At 35.4% G+C, this 13,002-nt stretch overlaps 1 protein-coding gene across 1 annotated transcript; it reads right to left on the bottom strand.

Annotated features, from left to right (window-relative positions):
* Positions 1-7,043: 7,043 nt before the first annotated feature.
* On the bottom strand, positions 7,044-12,794 carry LOC136838347 (uncharacterized). The gene is made up of 4 exons (XM_067103259.1): positions 12,772-12,794; positions 9,328-9,367; positions 7,878-8,181; positions 7,044-7,455 (listed from the first exon to the last, which is right to left on the bottom strand). The coding sequence occupies exons 2-4, from the start codon at positions 9,347-9,349 to the stop codon at positions 7,287-7,289; spliced, it is 495 nt and encodes a 164-aa protein (XP_066959360.1). The 5' UTR covers positions 9,350-9,367; positions 12,772-12,794; the 3' UTR covers positions 7,044-7,286.
* Positions 12,795-13,002: the final 208 nt, after the last annotated feature.

Genomic DNA, 13,002 nt, shown 5'->3' with positions numbered 1-13,002 from the left:
TTATCCCATGAACTGCAGAAAGCTGAAAGGACGAAAAAGGAAATACTAACTTATAATTTTCAGAATCAAAAAGCTGGTTTATTAGAACAAAATTTTGAATTAAAAGAAGTTGTTATGTGCATTACTGCCTCCGAATATTCGTTGTTAAAGAAAAGGCTGTCAAAGTATAACTGGACGGTATTTTCGCTGGAACATTTTCGTGTTCTTGTAGGAAATTTTATATCCTATAAGGTACTAGGTACAGATACGTCAATTTCTCTATATATTTGACCCACCTCTCTCTCTCTCTCTCTCTCTCTCTCTCTCTCTCTCTCTCTCTCTCTCTCTCTCTCTCTCTCTCTCTCTTGTAATTAGATTGGATCTTTTCCATTTTAAACTATTAGTCTAATACCTAAGTAATCGATTACCATTTTGATCATATTAGCTAATCTTGCTAGTTTTTCTCTTTTTTGTAGAACTAAATTTAAAATTAAGATACTTCTTGTCCGAGTATTTCATATTTGGCAGTTACACCGCCCCTAAAACTGAGGAAATTCTTAAATTTACAAAAGGTATCTTTTTAAGGTAATATAAAGGTTATCCGTTCTAATTGCACCTCGGAATTTCATAGACAGCAGAGCTAAATATATATAAAGATAATGATAGATAATATAGATATATATATGTATATATATATATATATATATATATATATATATATATATGTGTGTGTGTCTGTCTGTGAGGGTGTGTGTGCGTTTGTGTGTGTGTGTGTGTGTTTTCTGTATTAGTTGAAATCGTAAGAACAGCCAACAGTCTCAAAGAAAAAATTTTAGTAAGCAGCAAAGTGACAGAGAAAATAAAAGTAATTATAACGTTCTCCTGTTTGCATTGCGCTTTTTGAATGGGCATTTTCGTCTTATTTTATATGTATATGTATATGTATATGTTTGTGTATATGTATATGTATATGTATATTTATGTTTATATATTTATGTTTCTATGCATGTAATATTTTGTCGTTTTCAATAATAAACTCCCGAAACAGGGGACAGCCTCTGAGAAGACACAACGGGAGTCACTGACAATCACACTTTCACTGAGAATCGTGAGTGAAATCCCTGGTCAGTGAAATTTCCACGACATTAGCCATTTCTTACAACTACCTGGAAGGCTCATCAGCAACCCATCAAACCCCTTTTGTCAACCTTGTCATGCACCTCTTTACTGACCATATCCTCTACTCTGCGAATGTGGAACCTTATCTTTTCAATATCTCTTTTAACGTTCCTTGGCCTTCCTCCCCTATTTACCATGAAGACTTCAGGATTGTGCAGACTTTTCACCATCCTAACGTCATTCATTCTCTCCACATAACCGAACCATCCCGCCTTTTTGCCACATCTATGCCTCTCTTCATTTCTCACACTTTTCTTCTCGTGCTGTAGATGGAGTGGAAACAGATCATATCAATGGCTTCAACCTTTTTCCTTACATTCACATTCCAAATCCAACCGGCACTTCCGTGAAGGGAAGTTAGCTCAGTCATCCACTCATACACTCGCACATTGGTTTTATAGATAATTCCAGTCTCTTCCCACTTCTACTGCCCTTGCTTAACCTCCTCCCTCAGCCTACCATTGTCCATTGCATTCACACCCAAAATCTTTTACGAATTAAACACATCTATTCTCACACCATCCATATCATCATTCATTGGTACATCTTCCTGGTTTCCATTTGCACTCATGCCAGTACAGTTGTTCACATTTATTCTCAACTGTCTCCCTGTGCAAACACTGTCAGACTTTTGCCTGACTCTGCGGTCTCATTTTGCTATCCCCATTTCACTGCTGCATCATCTGCAAATGTCAGTCATTCCACTCTGCTTTCACAGTTCATTCCTTTACCCCACAACTTTGCACCTGCCCCAGTTTCTGTTCTCTGACTTCTTGCATCACTCCACACACAGATATTACACAGCCGAGGAGACACAGGACACTTTTGTCACCCATCCACATTTATACCCACCCAGTCACTCTCGTTCACATATTCAACAATACTCTGAACATCCATCATAAAAAAATTTATTCTCTCTCAATATACTTTATACATCTTCCACATTGTCACTCTACATAGGGCTTTTCCAATTTAGTTTAGATCCGCAACCTATGTTCAGACTATCGAAAAAAAGACTACTTTCAAGAGCATGACTAATGCTAGATAAACGTTCCTGTATAGGATTAGGGCTGGAGTTCGGCGTGACCAATCGAGGTCGATTTCTGTCTTGAGAACTTATTTGATTGCTGTGCTTTAATGCTTGATATATCTAGATAAACTACGAATCGCCGCATTACGCGACATGTGAAGGGCGCTTTTCAATAATTTAAGGTAAAGGGTTGTTTTTTTATTCAACGTCTGGTACCTTAATATTTTTTTTTTTTTTTTTTACGGTTATAAGCTTCATTCAAGCAATATCTTGTCCGTCAACAAAATTCTTTTTCAATGACTATAGATAGACGTTTCGACTTATCTCTTCAAACGTCGTTACAAGACATTCGAGCTCGTATATAACTTACTCAAAAGATTCAATTTAAGTGAACACTTCTTGTCTTTGATCAGTAATATTTTATTAGTGTTTTCGATGTTGTTGAAGCTGTAGACAACATTTTTTTTTTGTTTTTGTTTTCTTGTATATATGATATCTTCTATACTATTGAGCCTATTTCTTTATTACACAGATTTTGACCATCATTTGGCACGCTTACTCATTTTCAGTAGATTCAAAATATTATTAACACTTCTATTTAGAACGGCGAACGACATTCATTATGACGCTAGTATGCTAATATGCTAATTAAGAAAGGATGCTAAAATGGTTTTTTTTTAAGCTCCTCTCGAAAAAAAAAAACAGAAAGAGACAAGTAAACCGCATGGTGGTTTCCTGATTATCTTATAAAAAAATAAAATGCATTTTTCAGTCGTGCGGATTTCCATCGACTCAAAATCTACTGAGCTTTCAGATGGAAGGAGTGTCCTCTTTAAGTGGCTAAGTATCTGTACATTATGTGGTACGAAAATAAAACACTCAAACATTTTATGTTGGGAAATTAATTATACTGAGACTTCTGTCAGTTACGTGCCAGCAAGATCTTTGGCGAAATCTCCTACAAATAAGTTCCGAAAAATGCTTCTGCGAATTCACAAAAAAAAAAAAAATCTAATTTGCAAACTTTAAAAATCTGTCAGTTGCACGACGAAACACATCAGAAAGCCTTAACAGGGACGTGACTACCTAACCACTTGAAGAGGGGACTCCTTCCATCTGAAAGTCCAGCAGATTTTGAGTCGATGGAAATCTGCGCGATTGAAGAAGGCATTTTATACAATAATCAGTAACCCACCATGCGGTTTACTTGTCTTTTTCGGGTCAGTTTTTCTTCAAGAGGAGCATAAAAAAAAAGCCATCTTTAGCATCCTTTCCTAATTACCATACTGGAATAATGTACACTCTTTCTCATAGTTGTTTATAATAATAATAATAATAATAATAATAATAATAATAATTAATAATAATAATAATAATAATAATAATAATAATAATAATAATAATAATAATAATAATAATAATACACTTAAACTGGATCCTTCACCACGTTTCTTATGGAAAAATAACAAGTTTCCAGAAAGATTAAAGATATTTAAAATTGTCTGTATGTCTGACAAGTAAGATACTACCACTTAAAAATGTATTATTCAGTCCTAAAAAATCTCCGGTTTTACTTTTTAAAGCTTAGATTAAAAAGTTATAAACGTGAAACCATTTCAATTGCATAAAAATCACAACCTTGGCAGCCGTACCTATTTCATCGAGAACGGTGTGGATGTTTCCTAGCTCACTGCAGAATACCAAAGATGTAATATACAAAGATGTAATATACAGCTTATAAAGGGTTTTTCCATGAGCCACAAAGCAAAGAATAAAAGAAAGTAAGAGAAAAAAAGTCATTTTACGCCAGAAGTTCCGCATTATGGCATTCAAACAATATCGGCATCGTCGTAAAGAAGACTTTAGTCATTTGCTTGACACTCTTGCTAACTGACTAAAGTAATCATATTTCTCTTTCCACTGAATCCAGTGAGATATGCTAGACACTGGAGTCAGAGGGAACTCTGTACTGTGCAAGAATGAAAGGAACTGACATTTCCCCAAGCCTTTGCAAGGCCAGTTGGACAGAAAACTTGAAAATGTGCCTGTTGTCCGAATCAAAATTCTGGGAAAAATTACTCTGAATGGAAAGAGTCGTCTCTGGAGTTATATCTGCTGGGTGATTATTTATATAATTAATATATATATATATATATATATATATATATATATATATATATATATATATATATATATATATATAATATATATATATATAGATATATATGTATGTATATATATGTATGTATGTATGTAATTATGTATGTATGTATGTATGTATGTATGTATGGAAAAATATATATATATATATATATATATATATATATATATATATATATATTATACATATACATTTATATAAATATACATATATATATATATATATATATATATATTATATATGTATATATATTTATATAAATATACATATATATATATGTATATATGTGCGTGTCTGTGTGTGTGTGTAATAACGAACGTATATGGTTTAGAAATGAAAGGAGTGACCATAAAAGAATGTTTTTGGGAACGTCCAAATATGTGTCCAGGTGGGTTTGGAGAAAATTTTGGAGACAGTTGTTGGCTGGTGTTGAATTACTGGAGTAAATGAGGATGGAGAATCTTCGGTAAGAGACTGGAAAGGTTTTAATTATTTGAAATATATGGTTCCAAAGAAAAATATTCATAATTATGTCATAAATATGTTTGAGAAAGAAAAACTATTGAACAAGTAAAAAAAAAAAAAGTGTGCTAGACTGAAATTACTGCAGAGCAATAGACGAGATAGCAAGCTGATGGATGTAATGACGAAAAGAAGAGTAACTGGACATATATATATATATAATCAATTTTTGATGACATAAAAATTAAGACCCGTATAAGCTTAAACTGGAAAAAAGGGTGAAAATGTCGCTATAAATATAATTAGGACAAGTGATTTTGATGAAAAGGAGGTGAGAAGACCATATAAGAAGAAACAGGATGAAATATTAGCAATGTTAAAGACAGATGAGACGTAAATTAAATCCCATGATAGTGTCATATGAACTGAGGGCAGTTTTGTGTGTACAGGAGAGCAGGGGAAGATATAAGAATTCTAAGTGTTGCAACTGCAAGAAAGAAAATAAGACTATATACAGATAAACAGAAGTATGGATAATGTAGGCAAGTAAAAAGTTAAAGAGAAAAAGATGGGAGAAAGGACGTTGATTAGTTAGATGGCGAATGAAGAGACATTAGGGGTAGATGGGATTCCTCAGAGTTAATATATATGTACTGACTCCGGGTTTACTAGCGAGATGCTGAAGAGTAGTGGTGATAGTGGGGATGAACGCCTAACCATGGCGTGCAAGGTATGTCTGGATGATGGGAGAGCTATCAAAAGACCGGGTAATGGGAATTACTGTTCCACTGCATAAAAGTAAAGCCGATAGAAGTGACTGCACGAATTTTAGGGGCATAACACCATTTAATATACCAGGCTTATATAAAGATGGTGGTGTGTGGATCAAATCTTTGGTGTGAAATAATTATGTGAAAAATTTGAATGACCCTACGAAAAGGTTTTGGCCGAAATGATAGTGGGGCAATAATCAGAGTTAAGAATACATGGGAAAAAACCTAAGTTGATGAGGCCAGTTAACAGTTTTTATAATGGAAGCAACGCATGTTAAAATATGTTGACAGGATAGAGCCTGACTTTTCGTAAAAGTGTTTCCAAGACCAGGGTGTGTAACGTCTCGATGCCTATTCGAAATCTGAATTGATAAAGTAACGCAAACTATCAGAGAAAGGAACTGATTAGGCATTTGCAGGTGTGTAAGGGATAGACTAATGGGTCATGGAATTAGAACTAGTCCATGTTTACAGAAGATACAGTACTATTTGTAATAGTGAAGAGAAACCAGAAACTAGTGAAAGAGTTTGAAAGCGAATAAGAGTAAGGTTATAAGTTAAGTATATCCTTAGTTTAACCAGACCACTGAGCTGATTAACAGCTCTCCTAGGGCTGGACCGAAGGATTAGATTTACTTTTACGTGGCTAAGAACCAATTGGTTACCTAGCAACGGGACCTACAGCTTATTGTGGAATCCGAACCACATTATAGCGAGAAATGAATTTCTATCACCAGAAACAAATTCCTCTTGTTCTTCACTGGCCGGTCGGAGATTCGAACTCGCGACCGAACTCGCGACCAACAGGGTGGTAGCTGAGAACGGAACCCGCTCACCCAGCGAGGAACTAGAGAGTAAGGTTATGATATGTATGTGTATATATATATATATATATATATATATATATATATATATATATATATATATGTATGTATATATATATACATATACATAGTATTTATACACACATATATATATATATATATATATATATATATATATATATATATGTTTGTATACATGTCTGTATGTATGTATCATATATGTTTATATATATACATACATGCATATATATATCATATATGTTTATATATATGATATATATATATATATATATATATATATATATATATATATCATATATAATATGCACTCAAAAATATTTTTTTACGGTCACATTTATACGAATAACTCTCCCAAAGCTAAAAAATCCTAAACTATAAATATATTTCTAGACACACACGTAGGTATGTATAATGAAAAGTATATAAGTATCAAGGAAACAATTTAGTACTAGAATAAGGAACTGCTGTCGTCAGGAAATTCATAAAACACAGTTCCTCGAAGTGTTTATTGTTCGAAAAGAAAATATTTCACAAAATTAAGTACAATCTATTTGATAAAAAAAAATAGCATATTTTCATTGAAAAATTCATGTCAATTTAAATATTTACAAAAAATAAATTTTTCTGATTATTGCATTTTGTAAAAATATACACGTTATTTACTTAAAAATAAATGAATTTATAAAAGAAAATTAACTAATGTACAAACTTTGTACCCATCTAGGAAACAAAGGCAAACTGAATTCATGTACAATCAAGACTGAGACCCTATCATTTTATCATTTTCATAGTTTCTTGTTTTTCTTTCTTAAAAATAATTAGCCTCTTAGTTAGAGTAGTTCTTCGCCTCTGGATTCCTAAGGTAGGTATCCGTCGACAATATTCATGAGCTGAGTTCCATTGAACGAGCAAAGGGGGAATGTCAAGCTGCAATCAGCATGCCTGTGGCCCAATTCTTTAGCGATCTTGTAGTCCACAGCCCCGCTGCTAGATGGCAGCACACCTTCTCCAGCTTTGGGCCTAGGTCTGTAAGTAACAACGGGTGACTTCACGAACTTTGGTGCAAGAAAATCAACAAACTCAAAGGAATGAATTGGCGAAAGTATGCTTTCAGGTAGTGACAGAGAAAATAATCATCATGAAAACAGAATGGCAAAAATGTGCTTTGGGAAACATCCCTCCAGTACCATCATAAGTTCATAACTGGTCAGAAGTGATTCTCCTCTTAGAACAGTGAGTTCAGTACTTTATTTTACTTTCCTTACTACTACGCCGAACATTACTCTGTGAAATTCAGTACTGGAACAAAAGAACAAAAAATTAGTAAATAGAAAAGATGTAAAAACTGAGCAAACACTAATAACACTGTCAAGTGTTCCTGAAAGAATGTTAGAGCAGTGAAATACTCTCTGATCCTAGATCACGCAAAATCTCTCACAGATACTTACTCTACAATATCTAGAATGGCCTTTTCTTCCTCAGTGAGATTCTCCTCCCGAAGTCCTGCCAATTCGCACACAAGGCGCATCCCACATCCAGTGACATCCTGCTGGCGGATGAGATCCAGCGCCCTTTCCAGGGCGTTTGATTCCTCAACCTGTTTCTGAGCTTGTCGGCCAAACCTGTTCCTGCCACCCCTTCTGCCAAACCTTCCGCCTCCCCTTCGGGACAGGGCAGCAGCACCTAGCAGGCCTAGACCAACGGCTCCTGCAGCAGCTGCAGCTACACCAGCAGCCACTGCGGCGCCAGTACCTTTAAATCGTGAATTTAAATTTACTGATACTTCATTGCATTATCGCTGGATTCTCAGGGTCTAGTGTGAAAAGTACTAAAAAGTTGCAGCACATATAAATATGTGTGTGTGTTTGTTTATGTGTGTATGTATACATTATATATAGCCTATTATGTGAGTGTGTGTGTAGCACATAGTAAAGTACTCTAGTACTCTTATCCAGATGCCTTGGGGCTCATATGAGGATGTAGGGTAGCTAGACAACTCGCATAACAGATAATATCGTAGTAGCCTATTTGCGATTAATGAAATATGCAAGCTTCTTTCTCTTTCCAATATTACTATTACAGATTTCTGTCTTGAGCAATAGGTAACTGGGCAAATAAATATTTGTTCGATCCTTAAGTGGAGTTTCATAGATAATAACCTTTTGTTCAGTAACTTCATATCATGCAAACAAGAAGAATAATAATATATTCACTAATAAACAAATTGCACCACAAATAAACATTGATATCAGAATAAATATCTTGACGTAAAATATGAAAATCATTGACATCAAAATTTCTAGTGAGAAGTAGAACTTAGGAATACCTTGAAACTATCATAAGTAATCGCTTAAAAGGAGTTTATTGGACAATAAAAACAAACGGTTTAAAAAGGTCTGAGAAGAAAAAATCGTCTATTCCAGCAATTTTGAAGTATAGAATAATTCGTCAGTTTGTCCTAGGCTAAACGAGAAATTGCCATGATTGTCTGGTGATTCGCTCAAATTTTTCGGTGCAGATTTGATATCGAATCGTCTTAAGATTAGGCCTAGGCTAGAATTTTCATGTCCTTTTCGACGTTTCTTAAGTATATTAGAAACTTCTGCTTCAAAGAAGAACCTTATCATCGCTTAATCTTTTGGACAGCACGAAATAACACATCATGAGACTATGGTACTATCTCACATGACCAGTTTAGCAAATAAGATATGTTTGTTTAAATTTGCCCGACCACATGCGTGCACACATAGAAGGTAGACATGTGGAACAAATATTCCCTACAGTAGTGATTGTGCCTCCAAATAAAAGTTTATAAGTCTCTGCCATATCAGTCTTGTAACTGCTGAGAAAAGAATGAACTTTTTTGTGTGTGAGTCTTTTGAATGGAATGTTACTTACCGACTGTAAATGTAAGAGCCATGGTTGTCACTGGATATTTCTGTTAGGAAGAGATAAAATATATCAAATACAATCGCTTCAGTGCTGATAAATGCTATATCATGCAGCAAAATTTAGCCACGGATGAGGCTTTGCTACACTTTACCTCATTAATGTTTCAACTTTAGCTATTTATCATTATCTCCTCTTAACTTTAGCTTAGTTACGTCAGCTTTATATTTCCTGCCTCAAATATCTAACATTTTTTCACAGTTCAGATTTTTACATCAGTATGGTGTGAATCTGTCATCAGCTTGAACTTATCGACATAAGTCAGTCCTCCAGATACTTGGAATGTAGGTCATTTTCCCACCTCTCTCTCTCTCTCTCTCTCTCTCTCTCTCTCTCTCTCTCTCTCTCTCTCTCTCAGTCAATCAATCAATCAATTCATTCGTTTCAGGTAAACGATAAAAACCCCAGAAATCAATTCTCTGCTTGACCACAGAGAGAGAGAGAGAGAGAGAGAGAGAGAGAGAGAGAGAGAGAGAGAGAGAGAGAGAGAGAGAGAGAGAGAGATCATGTACTGACACAAGAAAAACATACAGTAGACAACCTTTCAAGACTTGCTGCATCATCTGTGGATTGCAACAAATTAGTATCACTTCAGTAACTACACAGCAACTATTATCACTTACATATAACATACAGTATCTGTATTCAGTATCTATTTAACGACCCTTGAAGCATGAATACAACGACTGGATACGCGTTTTTTTTTTTTCTCTCTCTCTTATTTAATGCAGCATGAAGTCAGTGCATATTAGCATAATTTTTGTAAGCAGAAGAATAAATAAACATCTATTTATTTATCTATCTATCTCTCTATCAATGAACAGATATCTCTCGTTTTTCTTCCTCTGGTTAATATTATGATCCTATAGTCAAACTTTGCATGTTCCTCTTAATTAATAAAATATTTAATATAAAATCTCAGTATAAAACAAGAAGGTAACGACATGTTTTATGTTTTTATGATCTTGGATTTTTTTGATAAATATTTCCTGTTTAACGGAAACTAAGCATCAGTGAACAGCCAGGTCTTAAGTTCTTTAGCTGTAGGTTAAAGAAAACAACTGAGATGGCTCTCTGTCTGTCCTTCCACACTTTTTCTGTCCGCCCTCAGATCTTAAAAACTACTGAGGCTAGAGGGCTGCAAATTGGTATGTTGATCATCCACCCTCCAATCATCAAACATACCAAATTGCAGCCCTCTAGCCTTAGTAGTTTTGATTTTATTTAAGGTTAAAGTTAGCCATGATCGTGCGTCTGGCACCGCTATAGGTGCCAACAACACAGGTCACCACAGGGCCCTGGCTGTAAGTTTCATGGGCAGCGTCTGAGAGTTTCATGAGCCGTGGCTGAGTTTCATACGGCATTATACGCTGTACAGAAAACTCGATGGCTGCGAAGAAACTTCGGCTCATTTTTCACTCGTTTCCTCATGGTTTCAGTTAAGAACAACGCCTCTTCATGTTGATGCAATCTCACTTCTTTCAAAACGCCTCAGATCTCAAAATGCCTCGAAGGCATAAGAATAGACTGGAAATACGCCGTTTCTTCGTCATGAGTATTTTCCTGTGAAATCTCCGAGATGATTGCTGGCGTTAGTATGCTGTTTCTCTTTCTACAACTTTTATTTTGTAGCTAAGAACTGTAGCGTTAAGCAATACTGCCACCTACCTTCTTTCACGTGTTTGCTTTATAGTAATGTACATTATAGCCTAAGGTTATACAAAATGTATAGAGAGTGAGAGAGAGAGAGAGAGAGAGAGAGAGAGAGAGAGAGAGAGAGAGAGAGAGAGAGAGAGAGAGAGGGCAGGGTAGTTAGAAATACAATTAGCCTTACGGTTTCACTTTTCAATCATTTTCTTTTTTTATCGTGTAGTGCCAGCATATTTTCAAACACTGAGCTTTGTGGAATGTATCCTTTTAAGACTGACTAACAGGCATAAACATATAATAATTTCTTCGTAATGTGTATACGTTTAATCACACAATGTCCGAGCGTCTTTCAGCCAACACACTCCACTAATAGTTATCATCTAATAGCCGTCAAGAGGCATTTTCTTAAGACGAAATGCGAAAAGAAGCGTATTGTATCACCAACAACAAGTCAATTGCCTCAACCGCAAGTCAGAATGCCTTCAGGCGACTCCAAGACTGAAAAGCAATTCAGAAATGCAAGCATCGTCCATGCACGATTGAAATAGTGAAAATTAAGAAAAAATGAAGGAAGATAAAAGAAACTCCAAATGTTGCCATTCTCTTTATGAACTTGAAATGTCTTCTAAAGCCTGTTATTTGATCCAGCTAAAAGCAATTTGCGCGCGAATGGGAAGTCTAAACGAGCGCGGTCTGCAATTCAAAGAATAACTTTTACGAAGGTTGCTTAATCTCGTGGCAAAATAAATATCACGTCAGAAATGGTTACATATAAGGTCGCTCGAAAAGAAGAAATGGCAACTTTGATTTATATAGACGTACGTCCACATTATCGAAAATTATCTCTTGACAAACTGAATACAGGTCCACTTGCACTAGCAAAAGCATACTGCATGAAATGCATCTGAATCCGTATGCGTATGCAGACATTACCGACTTACATTTCATTTGGAATGGCAAGACGCGCTGCCCAACTCGTGTGCAAGTTCAGAAATCAATGATAAGTCTGACCAGATGAAGATTAATTAGCTTCTACAGCCGGGTAAAAAACTTTCAAAATTAATGTTGTCTGTTTCAAAAGCTGGTCAGTATAACGCAACTCTTTTTCCGAGACTAGTGAAATCTCTCTTTCTTTTCTTGCTCTCAAAGAACACATTATATTTGATAGGCCTGAGGTTTAACAAACCGAATTCTAGAATGTCTCACTGAATTGCCACTAACTTCTTCAAATCAGTGAAAATTAAAATATGGAAAAGAAGCGGCCGATCAATCATTACTTGTCCAAAGAATATAATATACGAAAAACACTCGGTTACGTACTATTACTGCTAGGCCGAGCAACTACCCCCAACGAAAATCATCCGAGCGGGTCGCCTCAATACACGCATTTATTTCAAAGAAGATTTTTCATCCATTTTTGTAGGATCGAGCAACGAATCACGTCTCATACTATTATTTACACGAAGTCTTAGTGAAGTTACTAAACATGGTTCAAAAGAACGCGAAACTTTTGCGTGAAAAGGGAAATAAGAGACAAGAGAGGAAAAATATAATAATATACAGTTGGGAACAACGAATGAAAAACCAAAATTATTGAAAGATAAAGTTATAAATGAAATCAGTCAAACGTCCTTTCAGCCTCTCTGATACAGTGCTAGGAAAATTTTCAATGGGAAGTAAAGCCCTATAATAGTCTCGAAAGAGAATTCTGTAAAAAGATAAACAAAACCTCTATAAACTTACAGCAGATGAATCCCTTGGTTTCAGAAGACAGACCCAGGAGTGTTCTGACCTGCATCTCGATCGCCTACCTTTATATACTCTTCACCGTCGTAACAACGCCCATATTTACACTTTAACCTTCACAAAAATCTCCCGAAGGTTGGCTATGACTCTGCAGATGCATATCCTTTGAAGGATGCAGTTGCTATAGACAGCGCCGCGAACGGCTTTCGCGAAAGAGGAATGGTTCAA

Source organism: Macrobrachium rosenbergii, chromosome 4, assembly GCF_040412425.1.
Source record: "Macrobrachium rosenbergii isolate ZJJX-2024 chromosome 4, ASM4041242v1, whole genome shotgun sequence".
Classification (NCBI taxonomy): domain Eukaryota; kingdom Metazoa; phylum Arthropoda; class Malacostraca; order Decapoda; family Palaemonidae; genus Macrobrachium; species Macrobrachium rosenbergii.
Note: the sequence above shows the minus strand (reverse complement) of the source record. Positions and strands in the feature narration are given on the sequence as shown.

What these genes read in the sequence shown, in the direction of transcription:
- LOC136838347 (XM_067103259.1), bottom strand. Translation starts at nt 9,349, where the DNA reads ATGGCTCTTACATTTACAGTCG. An exon ending in GGCTCTTACATTTACAGTCG is followed by an intron (nt 8,182 to 9,327) that starts GTAAGTAACATT and finishes CACGATTTAAAG; the next exon opens with GTACTGGCGCCGCAGTGGCT. An exon ending in GCCATTCTAGATATTGTAGA is followed by an intron (nt 7,456 to 7,877) that starts GTAAGTATCTGT and finishes TGTTACTTACAG; the next exon opens with ACCTAGGCCCAAAGCTGGAG.